The following is an 18,794-nucleotide window of genomic DNA, read 5'->3' as shown; positions in this document are numbered from 1 at the left end:
TAGGTCAAGTAGTGACAGCTGTTGCTAATGATGTTTAATAAATAATTACAGAAACTAACTTAGGAGTCTAACAACCATACTCAGGCTTTTACCTGTCTATTCTGTGACTATGACACTAAAAATACAACATTTACCAGCCATTTTAAAATGAAACCAAGCATTTTAATTAGTAGAACCTGAGTACTTGTTTTAACACTGGATAAGGCACGAGGATTGGGAAGAACCCTTCGTTCCCTCCCACCTGCCCCCTCCACCCAGCCACTCCCTGCTATGTCACAGTTTTACTCCAGGTGAACTTTAACACTGCCTTCCCAGACTCGAAGAGAAACCTTGTTGGGATTTTGACAGAAATACATTAGGCCCATTTGGGAACATTGACATTTTAAATAATTTTTAGTCTTCTCATCCAGGGAAAACATCATTTGATTCCATATTTTTAGTTTTGTGGGTTCTTTCATGACAAGAGAATAATCGTTGTCAAATATATCGTTTAGATGGGTTGTGGTGAGTGGGCCTTCTTTTATTGTTAGGTTTTCTACCTTGATCTCCTATCTGGCCCCATCCCCGTCTCCGCCATGATGCTGGCTGGGCCTCCCCTCGCTCAGCTCCCACGGCCGGCAGCCCACTCGTGGGCATCTGAGTTTGGGCTGAGTCGGCCTCACCTTGTCAGCCAGGTCCCAGATCCGGGCTGTGCCGTCGTTGCTGGCAGAGATGAACAGGTCCTTGGAAGGGTGAGTGGCCAGGCCCCAAATCTCCCCTTCCATGTGACCATCAATCAGGATATTAGAAGCAGCATTTTTTTCACCAACTTCAATTATTTCTCCGTCTTTGGTTCCCACTAAGATTTTTCCCTGTTGTAATTGAAACACTATTAGAAAAAGGACAAACAAAACACAAGTAACTTGGGAAAATGCCTTTGCAGGGTTAATATTAAAATAGGAAGGGGTGAGAAGTGTTGTTTTTGTTTTTGAGACAGGGTCTCACTCTGTCACCCAGGCTGGGGCGCAGTGGTGACATCTTGGCTCACTGCACTGCAACCTCTGCCTCCTGGGTTCAAGTGATTCTCCTGCCTCAGCCTCCCTAGTAGCTGGGACTTCAGGTGCCCACCACCACACCCGGCTAATTTTTGTATTTTTAGTAGAGATGGGGGTTTTACCATATTGGCCAGGCTGGTCTCGAACTCCTGACCTCAAGTGATCTGCCTCCCTTGGCCTCTCAGAGTGCTGGGATTACAGGTGTGAGCCACCACACCTGGCCAGTGTTTTGTTTTTAACAACAAACCGTCCGTTCCTAATTGCTCTTTTCCACCCTTTCACTTTGCCTTTTCTCCATCAGCTACCTCAGGTGAGAGCTTCAGCACAGACCTGACCTTCAGCACAGCTCTCACCTGGGTGAGAGCTCCATCACCCAGCCTCTGCTAGAATATTCCAGTGACTGCAGAGCAAGGCAGCCAATTCCTGTTCTTGGACAGCTCAAACTCTTAGTAAGTTCTTCCTTCCACTGAACAAAATTCTGCTTCCTGGCCAGGTGTGATGACTCAGGCCTATAATCCCAGCCCTTTGGGAGGCCGAGATGGGTGAATCACCTGAAGTCAGGAGTTTGAGAGCAGCCCAGCCAACATGGCAAAACCCCATCTCTACTAAAAATATAAAAAATTAGCTGGGCATGGTGGCGGGCGCCTGTAATCCCAGCTACTCAGGAGGCTGAGGCAGGAGAATCGCTTGAACCCAGGAGGCATAGGTTGCAGTGAGCTGCGATCACACTGCAGCACTCCAGCCTGGGCAACAGAGCAAGACTGTCTCAAAGAAAAAAAAAAAAAAAAAAAATTACTTCCTGATAACTTCCAGGCTCCAGGTGTAGTCCTGCCTTCATGTCCAATAACTACCCTTCCAGGTGGGCATCACTTAGCTATTTAAGAACAAAATCCCCAGTTTCGAATCACGTGGTATTCCACATTTGGTTTGCCTTTTTCATGGAGAGCATCTAGAAAGCAAATTCTTAGACTGATATTCAAAAACATAAACACAAGGTATTCGATCAAGGTTTGGAGATTGGCTTTTAAGTGCATCAAATCTCCTGGGGGAATTTAAATAGAAGGAAATAGAAGGGAACATACAAGTCAAGGCCCCATCCCTGAGATTCGGATTCAGATTTTGGTCCAGTCCCAAATGGATGCCCGGACATCCATATTCTTTAAAACTCACCAGTTGTTTTGGATGTGCTGCCAAATGTGAGTTGGAAACCAATGGCTTTGAGTCAGACAGTTTAGTTTGTGGCCCTTACCTCCTCCTTATTGACCCTATAACTTAGGGTATAGGCAAACTATTTAGTATCTCTGAGCTTATGCGAATATCATCTATAATACTAGTAGCTAACATCTCCTGAATGGGACTATATGCCAGGCAAGATGAAAGGCACTGTCATGTATAAATATGTGACCCTCATGACAAACCTGTGTACTGGACACAAAAACATTAAGGAACACACCCAAGGTCACCCAACTGGTTCTTCCTGGGGGAGTCTGACTCTCTTACGCTGCTTCCCACTACAGCACAATTCACATCTTGAAGCCTTGTTTCAAGGATTAAACCAGTCCAGGAAAAGTGCCTGGCTCGGAAGGTACCTACACTTCCCCCTTCCCTGGCCCAGCCCCCAGGGGAGCTGGCTGTGCTCACTTTTCCACGGCACACAGAGCGCACACACTCCACCAGCTGCCCCGTCTCCAGCTGAAAGGCCCGGCAGCGCTTCATCTCCTGGTCCCACAGTTTTACAGCACCTCCTTCTTTGGTCCTAAAAAAGATTGAAAGGGACTCAGGCTGTTAACCCTCATCCTAAGACCCACTCCTGCCTCCAGGCCTCTCCCCTCTTTCCCAGTCATCAGGGTCCTCGCTGGTTGGAGCCCAGAAGGACAGACCCTCGGGGGTCCAGACCCTCCAGGCAGCCTCCCTCTTAGGCCCTGCTGCTGAGCGATCCCAACCTCCTGAGCTTGCAGATTTCCTAAAATGCCTTCGAATGCTACTATCTTGGGAGGAAAGAAAATGTAATTTGGAAATTCAGACTTTTTATTAGATTAGAACACAGAAACGTTTCTCCTGTCTTCAGGCTTTGCTTCCACATCTCCCCTCTCCTTCCTCCATTCCTCCACAGAGCTACCAAGAATAACATTTTATCAACAGCAAAGTCACTGTGGTTTGTTCAAGAATACCTCTCAAGATTTTGTTTTTAATTTTTATTTATTAATTTATTTTGAGATGGAGTTTTGCTCTTGTCACCCAGGCTGTAGTGCAATGACACAATCTCGGCTCACTGCAACCTCCGCCTCCTGGGTTCAAGCCATTCTCCTGCCTCAGCCTCCCAAGTAGCTGGGATTACAGGCGCCCACCACCATGCCCAATGAAATTTTATATTTTTAGTAGAGATGGGGTTTCACCATGTTGACAAGGCTGGTTTCGAACTCCTGACCTCAGGTGATCTGCCCACCTTGGCCTCCCGAAGTGCTGGGATTATAGGGGTGAACCACTACGCCTCTCTCGGGTTTTTAAACTACCATCAAACCACTTTTGCACTCCTCTCTTCCTTCTGAGGATCTTGACCTAGGGCCCTCTTGGAGAGAGAGCAGACTCATCTTCCTAAAGCAAAAAAGATAGGAGGATGACAATCTGCATTTTCTCCAAGCTGGGGACACTTCTGTCAGTTTCTCCCAAGATAACAACAAACCACAAGTTGTTTCCATAGGAGCTTTGGCTTACGGCCGCTCTTTTCCGCCGGTCACTATGAGTCCATCCCGAAGGGTTGTGTACATTGTGAACACGGGGCCTGTGTGAGCCTTGGCCACCAGCCGGATGAGGAAGTGGTCCTTCCACACGTAGACGTCTCCATTGATGGCACCCGTGAAAGTGAGGTTGTTCTGTAAACAAAAGAACATCTTCTATACCTGGAACACACTCAAGCAGGTCCCTCCCCAGGCACCCATTCTCTCATTAAGGAACCACAGCTAGAGACGCAGACATGCCAAGGTGGTTTGATCTTTTTGTGCTAAGGAAAGCAGCAGAAATTGCAGAGAAACCACTGAGAGCACATCACAAGGTAGTCTGCCTGGCTTGGAAATTAACTATATGTAATTGGCTTGGGCATTTGACTTCCCCTCTGAGCACAGCTGTGCATTAGCAAGGACTTCTCTTCCGTGAGCACTGCCCAAGTGACAGCAGGGGCAGGGGCAGACTCTGGGCCACAGGACACTTTCCTGGAGCTCCTCTATGAAAGGGAGACACCCACTCCTGGAGGACCATGAAGTGACTGTGTTCCAACATGTCTCCATTTTGGAGCCTGCATTGGCTGAGGGCACCCCATAGCTCACTTAAGGGTGGCAATTGGGGGCATCTGTGGCACAAGAGGGCTGGGAAGAAAAAGGATCACTATCTAGCAGTGGAAATTGGTCCCAATATTCTCTGGGGCTTGCAAGTCAGGGTTGCCCTTACAACAACAAACCTCCTGTCCTGGGTGGGTGTCCTACCTTTTCTGGTTAATATTTTAAGAAAAAAAAAAATATTGGCCGGGCGAGGTGGCTCACGCCTGTAATCATAGCACTTTGGGAGGCTGAGGTGGGCGGATCACCTGAGGTCAGGAGTTCGAGACCAGCCTGGTCAACATGATGAAACCCTGTTTCTATTAAAACTATAAAAATTAGTGAGGTGGCAGGCGCCTATAATCCCAGCTACTTGGGAGGCTGAGGCAGGAGAATCACTTGAGCCTGGGAGGTGGAGGTTGCAATGAGTCGAGATTGCACCACTGCACTCCAGCCTGGGTGACAGAGCAAGACTCTGTCTCAGAAAAAAAAAAAAAAAAAAAAAAAATCTATATATATACATATATAGATATAAATATCTATATATATATTGTCAACCCACCCATATGTGCTACAGAAACGGAACAATGGTTGCAAATAAGCCAGTACAGGAGCTAATGTGGAAATGGCTTTCCTGCTGTTTTCAGCCTCTTGGCCAAACTCCCCTCCTGCCCATGCCCGGGGGGCCTGGGTCCCCTTCTCAGGGAGCAGCTGCTAGAACTCACAGCACCGAAGGCCACGGAGAGCATCGTTTGCATTTTGGCAGCTCCCAGGGACCCGATGACTCCTTTTTTGTAAAGCAAGGCGCTGCCTGCCAGGGTCCAGAACTTCATATGTTTGACCCCAACAGATACAAACTGCGTGTCTGAGTCAGGGCGAAATTCCACCACGAATATGCGCTCCAGGTGACCCCCTCGGCTGGCAACCTTGGCACCTGTGTGGGTGACAGAGTCCAGTGAGGCTCCTCATTGCTTCATGGGCCAGGTAGGGGGAGCCACAGCCCAGGAGGTCTCCACCCCAGCAGGCTTGGGGCATGCCTCAGTTCTTCTTTACAGCACTTTCTCTCTCCCCTTCAGACACTACTCCCAGGTAGCAGTGGGGAAAGTGTGTCTGGGAAGTTTCCAGAGCAGCAGGTGCTGGTAACAGATCCCCGCACCCAGGCGTTCATGAACGTAGCAGGAAAGGATGGCCTGTGAGACGGAAGCTTCCAGATATGAGAAGGCAGCAAAGTGGCTTAAAGATATCCCCTATCCCCCTTCCATCAGCACAGGAGTCATCCCCGCACAGGATGACAGAGCTGCTCCCAGAGTGCCACTGGGACTCACATTCCTCTAGACAGCTTTTCTTTTTTTTTTATTTCTAAGATTCTCCTGCATTTTCTTTCTTTCTTTCTTTCTTTTTAAGCTCCCCATTTTCATTTGTATTTTGTGGTGTTTAGGTTTAAATGTTTTTTACCTTTTAAGTACTAGTTTTTTCCTCAACCCCATTTATTTATGTTTTTGACTGTCTCTTGAGTTTTATTTAACCTTCGTCTTAATACAATTCCAACTCTATCATTTACTTGTAGAACAACTTTAGACAAGTTATTTAAGCTCTCTGTGCTTCGGTTTCCTTACCTATAAGATGGGGCTAACAATCGTTCGTATTTCAGAAGGTGCAGTGCAGACGAAAAGAACTGACCTAAGTGAAGCCCTGAGCACAGTGCTTGATGATCTGAGCAATCATGTCTTAGCCAGTATTAGTAGTAGTAGTAACAGTATTATCGTAACTCCTTTAGCCCCTTTTAAAATTTCTTGGCTTCTATTCTTTTAGCCTGTATTTTAAACCCACCTTTTAAAAAATCTCATTATTTTTAAGCTCTTGAGTTTTAAATTTTTGTTTTAAACCTGTTACCCTTTAACTTACTCTGAATGTTTTTGTTCCAGTTTCTTAATTGTCACCCCTCCCTTGATTATTCACACACATATTTGTTTCTTCTTCATTCTCATCACTTCACGTATGTTTTTACGACAGCTTTCTAGCACCGTGGTGGTGGTGGGTTTTGGTGTAGCTGGGCCCTCTGATACTCCCTCACAGAATCTCGTTCCGGGCGAGGCTGGGGAAAGCCAGAGTCCTTCTCCCAGCTGTAATTCTGTCTGCATGTGGAATCCCTGACTTACTGTAACAGATCTCTCTCTACTCAAGGCTCAGAGGTTTTAAGATCCACGATCTTCAAGGACACCATAAACAAAGTAAGACAACAGACTGGAAGAAAGCATTTGCAGTGCTTGTAAGATTCAGAGGATTAACATTAAAGATCTATAAGAAACTACAAATTATAAGTAAAGACAAACAACCCTCCCACCTCAAGTAGTAAAAGGATTTGAGCAGGTGAATTACAAAAGCAGCATACAAGTGGCCAATAATGAGATGGAAAGAGGATCCAGCTCACCAGTCTTGGCAGAAGTGCAAACATACAATGAATTGGATATTTTTTCAAGGCCACCGTTTGTATTTTCCTTGTTTTCATTTCATGGACACTTCTAATTGTGGAGACACCTGTATCCCTCTTTGCATTGGTTTCTAGTCTGCTTAGAGCAAATTACACACATACCTAGGACCTGACAACATGGATTTTATGTAATAAGTTCATTTTAGTTCTATTTTATTTTTACCTATACACACACGTTCCCCAAAACAATCCTCTAATAAATGAAGAATGAATAATAGGCTCTGGTGATATACAAAATGTATATAAACCTCCCCAAACACAGGGTATTTATCTGTAAGTAAGACTTGAAATGAAGGCAAACCCACACTGGAGAAGGAAGGGAGGAGAGATGACATGTCCGTGGTCAACCCGGAAGAGGTGGTGGCTGGTGATATGTCAGATATCAGCACTGGCTCACAACCCTCTGTACAAACAAGAGCAGGCTCCTCTTTTCCCTGGGAGCTTGTTTAAAAGCCCTGGCTCCTCTAAACCTCCCCTGGGAGTTCAGAAGGGACTCTTGGTGAGCAAGAGTCTGCTGGGGCAGGCCAGAGCAAGCAACGCTTGGAGGTCAAGGTAGAGGGAGTGAAAACTGTGAGCCTGAACCTAAAGAGACAAGGCCGTGCAGCAGGACCAGTGTGAGAGCTTCCTTGGAACAGAGTTAGCAGCACAAAAGGAAAACATAATGAAGCAATTTATGTCCCCACATAAGGGGCTTTATGCAAGAGCTTTCTGACAGCGTGTGGGCTGCCTTGTGAAGTGATGAGAACCACATCCCTGAAAGTATTCAAGCACGGGACAAAGGGGTGCATTTGGAGGAATGTCTCCTTAGGACGGGTCCGGACTGTGTAGGAAGTCTTCTCTAGTTCTTCCCATTCCAAGATGCTCTATATCTATCATTTAAGAGGCTCAATTTCTCTGGGCTGAGTCTGGTCAATCAGTTGGCCACTTGACATCACAAGGAATGAATCTGCACCCGAGATACTGACTATACAGCCAACTGGGTGAGATATACTGGTGAACAAGAGAATGGGAAAATGTGGTTTCCTAGAAACCTTAGAGATCATGTCACCTTCCGAAGGAATATGGTATCATCACAAATGTCTGCAAGCTGTCAGCCTTTTTTCCTCATATGGGGTGCTCAGGAGGGATGGGAACTTTCCTCCCATTGTGCTGATCTCTTTACAGCCTCCACACACCACCCCCTCCACGGGAAGATGAGGAGATAATGGGACTCCAGAGCCCTGGATGGGAGAAGTGCCACCTCTGCGCGTGCCTGGTAGAGCGTGTCCCAGATACAGGCTGCCTGGCTGCAGACAGACCTCATTAATGTCCTGACTAATTGGATCCGCTTTTGCCAGGGCAGTACTCAACCTGAGAATATACGTGGAAGACTGCACATCTTTAGTTCTAAGATGACCATACATTCAGTTGCAGCTTGCGTGTGTGCATGTGTGTGAGGTGTGTGAGGTGTGTGTGCATGTATTGGGGAAGGACGAGAAAGAAATCCTGTTACAGTAAATGTAAACCTTGATCGTAAGATAAATCCCTATTTCAAATGTGTTAAAATGTTAAAAAAAAGTTTAATTGCTTCTGAGACTATGATAAAACATTATCCCATTTCCTAAACTAAAGCAGACAGAGTGATAAGGCTGTAGTAGGATCCAGGGGCCATCAGAAAGAGCACGGAAGACAAGGACCCTTGGGTAGGAAGGTGGCTAAGACAGATGTCGGGGAGGCTGCTGCCCTCCGAGGAGGAGGGCTGCCAACATCGGGGCACCTCCCCAGAGCCCCTTCACTAATGGGCCCTGGAGTCCCTGGCCAGCCTCCTCCTGGCCCTGGGACCCTGGGATGCACTGGCATCAGTGGGGCAGCTCTACCAGGATCCCCAGTGCCCTGTTTTCCGCTTGCCCAGCAGCAGTCTGTGCCTACGGCAGGCTTCGGAGTGAGGCAGATCTGGGTTCGAGCCCAGTCCATGCCACAGGCAGACACGCTGGAGGGACAGAAAACCCAGTGCTGGTTTACCTTCCTGCCATCGCCAGACGGTGATGGTGTGCTCAGGGTCCACTCCCACCGACACCAGGAGCTTCCCGGTTGCACTGAAGTTGACGTAATTCACCCCCTTGGAGTGGAAGCACCGCAGCATGGAGAGGGTGTGTTTGGTCATGGCGTCCCATACGTGGATGGAAGGTGTTGTCCCTGAGTGTGGAGAGGCATGACAAAGAAGATTGATGAATAGCAGAGCCAAGACAATGCTTATGTTCATGTAAAAGCCTTTTTTTTTTTTTTTTTTGTTTAGATGGAGTCTTGCTCTATTGCCCAGGCTGGAGTGCAGTGGCACCATCTCGGCTCACTGCAACCTCCGTGTCCAGGATTCACATGATCCTCGTGCCTCAGCCTCCTGAGTAGCTAGGATTACAGGTGCGCACCACCACGCCCAGCTAATTTTTGCATTTTTAGTAGAGACAGCATTTCACCATGTTGGCCAGGCTGGTCTTGAACTCCTGACCTCAGGTGATCCGCCCGCCTCCCAAAGTGCTGGGACTACAGGCGTGAGCCACTGTCGCCCAGCCTGTAAAAGCCTTTTTTAAGACAAGCGTTTAGGGGTGTTACAGTCATTGGGCATAAAAGACCTATAGCCTGACCTGGCCAGAGGAGAAAGACTACAGGAAATTTGCTTTTAAAGGCAGAACCCTACAGACATTTATGTTCAACACACACACACTTGTGGAGGATTTTATACGAAGGAAACTGGTGAGGTCAATGATTTGTATCTGCAATTCCGCAAGATACAATCAGCAAACATGATAGAATGACATGATTTTGCTGTGCAGATTCAAACTACTCACGGATGGAACAGCCTTACCTGGGGTTTCCGTAATATCACCTGCATTGGGTGAGCAATGGCAATGAGGAAGCGTCAAGGGAAAACAATAGCTAAAATAAGTCACGTTTCCAACAGTGAAGCACTCAACACCAGCATCAGAAAGTTCCAAATTAAACTTAAAAATGGACATGGGTTCAATGAAAACAAGCAGGAAGTTGTAAAAATTGCTCTTGAGATGACAAAGCAAAAACACACTTCTCGTAAATGTGAATCAGTTCACATTTGTCACTGGCAGTTTCCCAGGGCACAGGGGGTCCAGGCACACTTACTGAAATCTACCCTGGCCAGGCTTCAAAACACACGGAGTTCTTGACACTTGGGGTCTGAAAAACTACTCTCACAAGTCCACAGGGATGGGGCCATCGTGTATTTGGCCTCTCAGGCGCTGGGCAGACTTCACGGTGCCTCAGAATCACAGTCACTGGATGTGTCAACTCAGGTGACACAGATACATTCAGGACTCAAAAAATCAACAGCAACATCAACAAGAAGGGATGGATGTAAGCAACCCACCCACTCCCTCTCCCAATAATTGCTGACAAGTCAGTGTCCCTGCAAGCTGGGAGAGCCTCAGCTGCTGCAGGACCTCCTACCTATCTGGCTGGTGGCCACCACGTTTCTGTACTTCGGGTGCTGGTTCACTGTGAGACACAGGATGTCATCCGTATGCTCCAGATAGAAGCTCTGGCTCCCTGGGGGAGAGAGATCATGGGAGGGTGAACAGTGGAACCTAAAGACCTTTTAGGGCAACTCCAAAGCATCGTGTGGAGTCTTTGGATCCTCGTTATAAAAGTGACAGCTTACAGCCCTCAAATTCTCACTTCCGGAATTACACTTGGGGAGATGAAGGATCATTTTTTTGAAATGTTCACATTCTGTTTTGGGTCCGGGAAAAGGGACACTAGTGTCTGTTATCTGATACATTCAAGCCGCTCTTCGATAGTTCCCACTGCTCTGTGTGGGTGCAGAGTGCAGTTCAAGTACAGGGGCTTCCAGAGACCACGATGATGAAGGTCAAAGTTTCCTCCTCTCTGTGGGACAGGACTGGGCTTCTCACCGTCCACATCTGGGAAGAAGTAGGGGTGGGGGCCTGGAGATGATGTTTCACTGAGCAAAATGGTACCACTCCTTCATGTGGAATATGAAACTCTCAGGGACTCATCATCTTTATTTACCAAATGCCAATCCACTTGGGGGCCTAGACGGCACAGGTGATGGCTTCACCCCGGAAAGCCCTGACTCGACATACATCACGGGGTTTCGAGCACTTCATCATCTATCACAGCAAATGGGTTTGCTGACTTCCAAAGTGGCCAATTTAAACCCACCCAAATGCTCAAGAACCTAAAGATGAAAGATGGTGTAGGCCGGGCGCGGTGGCTCAAGCCTGTAATCCCAGCACTTTGGGAGGCCGAGACGGGTGGATCACGAGGTCAGGAGATCGAGACCATCCTGGCTAACCCAGTGAAACCCCGTCTCTACTAAAAAATACAAAAAACTAGCCGGGCGAGGTGGTGGGCGCCTGTAGTCCCAGCTACTCGGGAGGCTGAGGCAGGAGAATGGCGTAAACCCGGGAGGCGGAGCTTGCAGTGAGCTGAGATCCGGTCACTGCACTCCAGCCTGGGCGACAGAGCGAGACTCCGTCTCAAAAAAAAAAAAAAAAAAAAAAGAAAGATGGTGTAGATACACAAGGAAGGCGTGTACTGCTACCAATATGATGGCAGGGCTAGAAAGTGAAGAAAATATATACACAACGTCAAGGTCCTCCTCCCTGAAATACACACAAATCAACATGTGCCCAGTGATTTCACTGGCTAAATCTATGTATGAACAACTACACAGAATTGACAAAGAGCAAGAATTTAAAATGAAGGGTTTTTTTTTTTTTCTTGAGGCATGAGCAAATAAGGTAAAATGTGAACCTGTTTAAATCTAGTGGTAATGGTATAGCTTTCTGTTAATTTCTGAATGGTTCTTTTTGTTTGAAATGTTCATTTTTAAAAATTTGAGTCATCATGTGGTTTGAGTATTTTCTTTTTTCTTTTTGAAATGGAGTCTCCCTCTGTTGCCCAGGCTGGAGTGCAACGGCACGATCTTGGCTCACTGCAACATCCACCTCCCGGGTTCAAGTAACCTCAAACTGGGTTCTCCTGCCTCAGCCTCCTGAGTAGCTGGGGCTACAGGCACCCGCAACCATGCCTGGCTAATTTTTGTATTTTTAGTAGAGATGGGGTTTCGCCATGTTGGCCAGGCTGGTCTTGAACTCCTGACCTCAGGTGATCCGCCCAACTCGGCCTCTCAAAGTGTTGGGATTACAGGTGTAAGCCACCTCACCGGGCCTGGTATTTTTGTTTACTGTTTAATTGTTTTCAATCTCATTATAAATGTGGCTAAACTGTCAAAATACAATTTGAAAAATCTGAGCTGTTAAAAAATGGCTCATTGTAGAAATGAATAGGCAAAGTTCTGTGCTTTCTTCTTGGTTATTGTCTCTAAGGAATTTCTCCACTCCTTACACCCTGTCTCTGGCTTCTCTCCATGGCTCTCGGTTACAGAGGCTGGTGTCAACATGGAGGCCTTCTCTCTGAGGCCTACGACAAGGTGAGGTCAAGCTCTGGTCAGAAAGAGAGAAGGCTCTGGCTCTGGTAACTGAGCCTGAGCTTTACCAGGCTTAACTGACATCATGCTGGAATTGGGAGAATGGCTCTATAAAGGAAGGAAAATGCTTAAGCTTTTGGGCATCTGAAGAGTGGGGAAAGCATGTAAAAAAAAAAAAAAACTAAAAGAAAAACCTGTATTTTTAATCCCCTGGTCACCTGTGGAGAGGTTCTGAACGATGCCAGCCGCCGCCGTGTGGAAGATGATGTCGGTGCCATCATTAAGGTAATGCAGGTTATTTCGACAGTCAAATCCTCTGTAGCCAAACACATGGTCTAGAGCCAGCTCCTGCATTCACACACACAGATCAACATGACCCTCAGAGGAAGGAAGGGAGAGCCGAGGAACACACCCACATTGCGTGAGTGGCCTCGTGTGTCCCGGGAATGGTATGGCTGGTGAGGCCAATACACGCTCACTGAAAACATTCTGCTTCTTGACTGGCTGAGAAAATGCAACCCCTTCTTTAGTTTTCTGAAATGCTGGGGTGGCAGGCTAACACACAGAATCACCGTGACTTTCCAAAAAACCCAGATTTACTTCCTGGCTCTGTCGTTGTGCCAAAGTCCAGAGATTTGATGCCCTGTCAAGTGTACCTAGCAGTTTTGTGTCTGTGCCTTGGCAGGCACTCTGGGTGAGCTGAATGGCGGCTCAGAGGTTTGCTCTAATAAACTCTCATCAACGCGCCACGGCAGGCAGAGCAGAACACAGAGACAAAGGCCATGCTCGTTCTGCCGCCTGGTGCTTGCTCTACAAAGTCACTACATATGTGCTATTTTTCCCTCCCAAACTAGATACTGTTAGGGTTTCTAGTCTTTCTCTTCTTCCTGTCTTGTCTTCTAAGACAAAGAACAGTGGCTGATTCAGATCAGTTCTTAATCCAACACAGACCTCTCGGGCAGCTCCTCTGTGCCCAGCATGGTGCAGGTGCTAGGAGGCGGTATAGGCAGGGAGCTGCAGGAAGGTTTCGCGTGAGAAGCATCAGGAAAGACTGCACAAAAAAGACACCAGGGAAGGTCTTGGAAGGACCAGGGTGCTGGGAGCTGGCAGGAGGAGCCTTCCAAGCAGAAGGAATGACAACACAGGGACTTGAAAGTCCCAGGCAGCCTCCGAGAACATAAGCAGTGGGTTTGTGGGGCTGGAGATTTGCACTGTGGTGAGAAATCATAGGCAGTAAGCTTAGAAGGTGGCTCTGGGTACGGTTTTGAAACCATGAACTTGAATCCCATTGGCAATGTGGGACTCTCCCAGGTCTGAGGGAGAGGGGACAGAAGAGAGCCAAGGGACCTACTCCATTTCACTCAACTGTCTTTGGGATGTGCAGATGGGGCTGTCCACCAGGTAGGTCTTAGAATGTCAATATCAAATTAGAAGTAATTGTTTAACTTACCTCAACCAGTTTCTTTTTTTTGGTGATATTGTTCTTCTGCAGTTTCTCAGGCTGGGGAGCTGCTCGGCTAACGGGTGGCCTGGAAGAGACAGCGGCCAGAGGAAGCACAGCGTTGAACGAGGGCTGCAAGGCCACCTTCCTGGTGCAGCCTGTCTAGGCCAGTGCCGGCCTCCTCTCTCCTCCCGCCTGAGGCCCCTCCACCTGGATCTGTTCGGTCCTGCCCTCCTCTCCCACTCCCCACCTGCCGTGGGACCTGGCCTGAATTCACAGGCACTGGGTTGGACCTCATCCCTCTGCTTAACCTTCTCCTGGGAGCAGGAAGACCACGTGGGCTTGAAACAAGAGGGGCTTGGTTCAAAACCAAGGAGCGGCCTGACCATGAAGGGAGAGAGGCCACATTTCCTGGACTTGCTGACCTTTTTCAGACAGGGATGTGCTCCTGTTGTTCAGGATTAAGTTGTCAATGGCCGTGGTGTGGTGTGAAGTGGGACTTACAAGCTAGGCTTCGGAACGGGCCCTAAGGACCACGTGCCAAGTGCCTATGTCGGCCTCAGTTCTCAAACAGGCAGGCAGGAAGCGGAGGGACAGGAGACAGACAGCACTCGTGCCTCCCACTCCGCCCTCGCCTCAGGACTCGGGTCTGCCTTCAGCTGTTACCACACCAAAGGTTGCTTTTCCCACCTCAGTTTTGGGGAATGGGGCCTCCAAATTTAATGAAGAGATTTTTTAACGTGTAAGCCCTAATGGAATCCTAGATGAGTAGACCAGTTCTTGGTCATGTGGGGTTTCCTTAAATGAGATTTCTCTATGGATGGGTCGAGAGAGAGAACTGTACCAGCTCCCACTGCATGTTCCAAAGTAATTAGTTATTGCTCCCGGGATATGCAAAGAGAAAGATTACCTTGATCCCCTTGTAAGCAGCAAACAAAGCCAAGTGAGAAACTTAGTACAGTTTAGAGCCGTATTAGCAACCACCTCATTCATGCACAAGCATTTTCCAAGTGAACAGACATTCCTGTGTGGCACACACCATGCTTCCCCGGCATGCCAGCAAAGAACTAAAACAGAAATGAAAGAGTGCACCAGTCTACAAATTCAGAAAGCTCATACCCCGGCGTCTCTGGGCAAACTCTGCACTAAAGCGCCTACAGAATAGGGAGAGAAAAGGAAGCTTTGTCAATGCTTCCCGCACACTCTCCGTGACTTTACGAATGCGCCCGGGGACTCTGCTTACTTTAGAGTGTGCTAGGGAGAAACTTGCTGTCAGAAAAACAATGACATCTTCCTGGATGTCGTGGGGAGTTATGTACAATGGATACTTTGTTTCCAAATCAAGTTCAACTCATAATTTAGCCTAATAATTCCCTGTGTTTCTTGGTAGGTCAGCTTGCCTGCTCCAATGGCTTGCGGGGGTTCTTTTTGTGTGCAGGGGAAGACAGGGTACCTTTATTTTCTCAGAAACTCTTCAATCAAAACATGTTATGCAATCATAAGTGATAATTGGACCAAATGGTATTATAATCACCACTGAAGAATGGGTAGAGAGCACATCTCTGCAAAACGACACCCCCGGCTGACATCATCGCCACCAAATCGAGCAAAATTGGGAGACTGGGGGCATGCCAGTTCTCACAATGAGACACTGCCTTCACATTAATTATCGCTTCCCAGGACATCTGCTCTTTCTTCTGTTTTAGTGGGACTTTCAAATGAAATCCGTGGGTTTCTTCTTTCACCTAAGAATGTTTAAGTGTATGACAAAAGCAAGCCAGGGGCTACAAGGAGAGCAAGAGGACACTGGAACTATGGCATGGCTCATAAGGCATAATTCGAGGATAAACACAGGGCTCGTTTTCAGGGGACACACAGGTTGTATAATATGTAATATATTATACAGTGAATATAGAGTATGCATACAAGCACAAACACCGTGTACTTATATATACAGGAGGTTGTATATATATACACAGAGGCAATCTGATGCTTTTTTTTCACCTTGATTTTCAGAAAAAAACCGAAAGGTAAAGCAATCTCAATGTTTCTTTCTCATTTCGCAAGCATATGTTTACAGCTGTATTGCTTCAAAACTGAAGATGAGAGGAGCAAGGGGAAGAAACCTGCATTGTGGCAAATTCAGCGGATTTTAAGTATTGACCCTTTGCGGTTGTGGGTTCCGCGTGAACACTTAGTACTGGATGTTCACCGAACACCTGTGTTTTTCTCCAGAGCGGTGTGAATACTTACTTGACAATTCCCTGCCTCCAAAGGAAAGCAAGTTAAAACACAATACAAGTATTAAAGGCTTCTTTCCAGGTATCTATAAACAGTGTTCATAACATCAAATATGGGAGGGACTGCCAGAGGCTTCACACACAGCCAAACACTGGAGGTTTAACATTTCTCTGTGGATCTAAATCCTTCTAGATTCAGATTCCATCAGAAATGGGGCTCTGAAAAGCTTTACTGAGGTGGGAAAGAGTGGAGGCATGAGGACATTCACTCACTTTCAGTCCCATCAACTCATTAGAGTTGGTCATTCCCAGCTGTCATCCCCAGCTTGGCCCCACTGGGTCTCCCTGCCAATGCCCGGTTGTGCCCATGGCCTTCCTCTCTCGCGAGAGGAAGAGCTGGGAAGGTGAGACGGTGAGAGACTGGAGGTGGGAGGAGCAGAGACACAAAGGGGCCTGGTGGGGCAAGTAGGCTTTGAGGAGATTGGGGGGGGCAGGGAGGGGGGAATAAAGAAGGAAGAGCTTCCATTGGGCAGGAAATTTAAGGAGGGAGCCTGGCAAGACAGCAAACAAACTGGATAAACAGGGGAGAGGGTGGCAGACAGGCCTAAGCTCTGGAGAGCAGGAGAAGCCTGCCAAGGAAGACACAGTGAAGGCAGGAAGCCCAGGGAGAGGCCTGTGAACTCCAGCCTGGGGCTTGGTGTTGAGTAACAAGTCGGCCCTGCTCTTCAGTGCCTGTGGGGAGAGTCACAACCCTATACTCCCTGTGGGAACAGGTGGCACATTCTGTGGGCAGGGCAGGATCACGGGAAGGCCAATTCCTGCTGTCATCCCACTGCCCAGCAGCTGGGCTGCTGAAGAGAAAGCTTAGACTCAGCTGAAGATGTGGGGAGTGTTATCCTGACAGGCGCTCTTGCCCTGCACAGACACCCAAGGCAGGCCAATGCCTGGGCACTTGTCCCTCCTTTCCCCCTCCCCAAGGCACTGGGCTGACAGAGCAAGAGGTGGAGCAGAGCACACAATGACCTGAAATGTGTAAGAGCGTTCACGTCCAATGTGCTCAGGGAAGCTTCTGAAACCACTGAGGTCACGAGTCAGTTGCAACCCAAGATAAAGTACAACATGAGAGCCAACTGGGGAGTGAGGCTTGGACAGCCTGTGAGAAACCAAGTCGTTCCAACCAGTTTCTATAAAGAGGGGTGTGGGTGTGAGTGTGGGAAAACTCAGATCCATCTAGCCAAGAAACGCAAGTTTGAAGTTGTTTTGAGTCGTGTTCATCAGACAATATTCAGTGTCCTTGGAGGAAACAGCTTTCTTCAGCTTCCAAAATGTGGCACAAAATACACCAAAGGTTTTAGGATGTCTTGGGAAATCCAAAGGGGAGGGAGAGGGGGAAAGGGAGAGGAGAGAGAAGGCAGAGAAGGAGGGGAGAGAGAAGAGGGAGGGGGAAGGGAGAGAGAAGAGGGAGGGGGAAGGGAGAGAGAAGAGGGAGGGGGAAGGGAGAGAGAAGAGGGAGGGAGAAAGAAGGGGGAGAGAAGGGGAGGGGAGGGGGAGAGAAGGGGAGGGGAAGGGGGAGAGAAGGGGAGGGGGAGAGAAGGGGAGAGAGGGGGAGAGAAGGGGAGGAGGAGAGGGAGGAGAGAAGGGGAGGAGGAGAGGGAGGAGAGAAGGGGAGGGGAGGGGGAGAGGGAAGGGAGAGAGGGAAGGGGGAGAGGGAAGGGAGAGAGGGAAGGGAGAGAGGGGAGGGGGAGAGGGGAGGGGGAGAGGGGAGGGGGAAGGGGAAGAGTGGGGGAGGGGAGGCGAGGCAGAGAGAAAGGTAAAGGGGGAGGGGGAAACAAGGGGGAGGGGAAAACAAGGAGGGGAGATAAGGGGGGGAGATAAGGGGGAGGGGGAGACAAGGGGGAGGGGGAGACAAGGGGGAGGGAAGAAGGGGGAGAGAAGAAGGGAGAGGGAAGAAGGGGGAGGGGAGAGGGAAGAAGGGGGAGGGGAGGGGGAGAAGGGGGAGGGGAGAGGGGAGAAGCGGGAGGGGAGAGGAGGAGGGAGGGAAGGGGAAAAAATCTTAGGAAAAATCTCCAAAGCCATGGGGCCTCTCTGTTATCAAGACCAAACTTGACTGTGTTAAGTGCAGTCTTCAGAACTGGACTCTGCTGAGAGTATTCCTAAGAACTGGACTCTGTTAAGTGGATTCCTCTATCTTCCAGAACCATGTACAGAGATGCTTAGTGATGAGGTTGATGGAAAGGATTCAGGCAGAACTACAAGATGTCCTGAAAGAAAATGCTCTTGAAAATGAGCATACCGTCTCGAAAATGCTCTTGACTGACGCCATCACACAGCCTTGTGGTTTTTTTGTTGTTGTTGTTTTAAAAATCAGGATATCATCTTAGACTTGGCTATTTTAGGTGAATACAAAGTTATCTGGGTGAAAAAATGAGAGCCCAAAGGGTGGAGTGAAGGGAACTAAGTAAAGATGGGCAGAATACTGAAGAGGCCACTGTGATGATCCAAGAGAGGAATGATGAGGCACTTGACTGGAGCAGTGGTTGTGGAGAAGAAAACGGGGGCATATTTAAAGAAATACTGGTGGAATATGCTTTGCAGCACTTTGTTATGGATTGCTTTTATGGGATGAACTAGGGAAAGCAACCCAAGGGCAATAGCAGTTTTCCGGGCTTGCATATCCGGATAGATGGTGGCATCATAGAATGAGACAGAGAGAAAACATGAATGAGGGAAAGTGATGAGTTCAGTTTTGGCATGTTGAGCTTTGGACACCTGTGAGATAGCTTTGTTAGTTGAAAGTTCCACTGACAGATGGGAGT

At 48.1% G+C, this 18,794-nt stretch overlaps 1 protein-coding gene across 2 annotated transcripts in view; it reads right to left on the bottom strand.

Moving 5' to 3' along the window:
- EML6 (echinoderm microtubule associated protein like 6) overlaps window positions 1-18,794 on the bottom strand; it is a 253,859-nt gene that overhangs the window by 9,318 nt on the left and 225,747 nt on the right. Inside the window, exons 28-36 of one of the 2 annotated variants that reach the window (XM_025353930.1) lie at window positions 14,649-14,657; window positions 13,748-13,826; window positions 12,516-12,645; window positions 10,293-10,391; window positions 8,838-9,011; window positions 5,071-5,279; window positions 3,750-3,907; window positions 2,676-2,790; window positions 663-851 (exon numbers count right to left, since the gene is read on the bottom strand). In XM_025353930.1, the coding sequence (XP_025209715.1) occupies window positions 663-851; window positions 2,676-2,790; window positions 3,750-3,907; window positions 5,071-5,279; window positions 8,838-9,011; window positions 10,293-10,391; window positions 12,516-12,645; window positions 13,748-13,826; window positions 14,649-14,657 (1,162 nt within the window). The remainder of the gene's footprint in view (window positions 1-662; window positions 852-2,675; window positions 2,791-3,749; window positions 3,908-5,070; window positions 5,280-8,837; window positions 9,012-10,292; window positions 10,392-12,515; window positions 12,646-13,747; window positions 13,827-14,648; window positions 14,658-18,794) is intronic. The other variant, XM_025353931.1, reaches the window with a different exon arrangement.

Source organism: Theropithecus gelada, chromosome 13 (assembly GCF_003255815.1).
Source record: "Theropithecus gelada isolate Dixy chromosome 13, Tgel_1.0, whole genome shotgun sequence".
Taxonomy (NCBI): domain Eukaryota; kingdom Metazoa; phylum Chordata; class Mammalia; order Primates; family Cercopithecidae; genus Theropithecus; species Theropithecus gelada.
The sequence above is the reverse complement of the archived record's forward strand: the minus strand, read 5'-3'. Positions and strand labels throughout refer to the sequence as shown.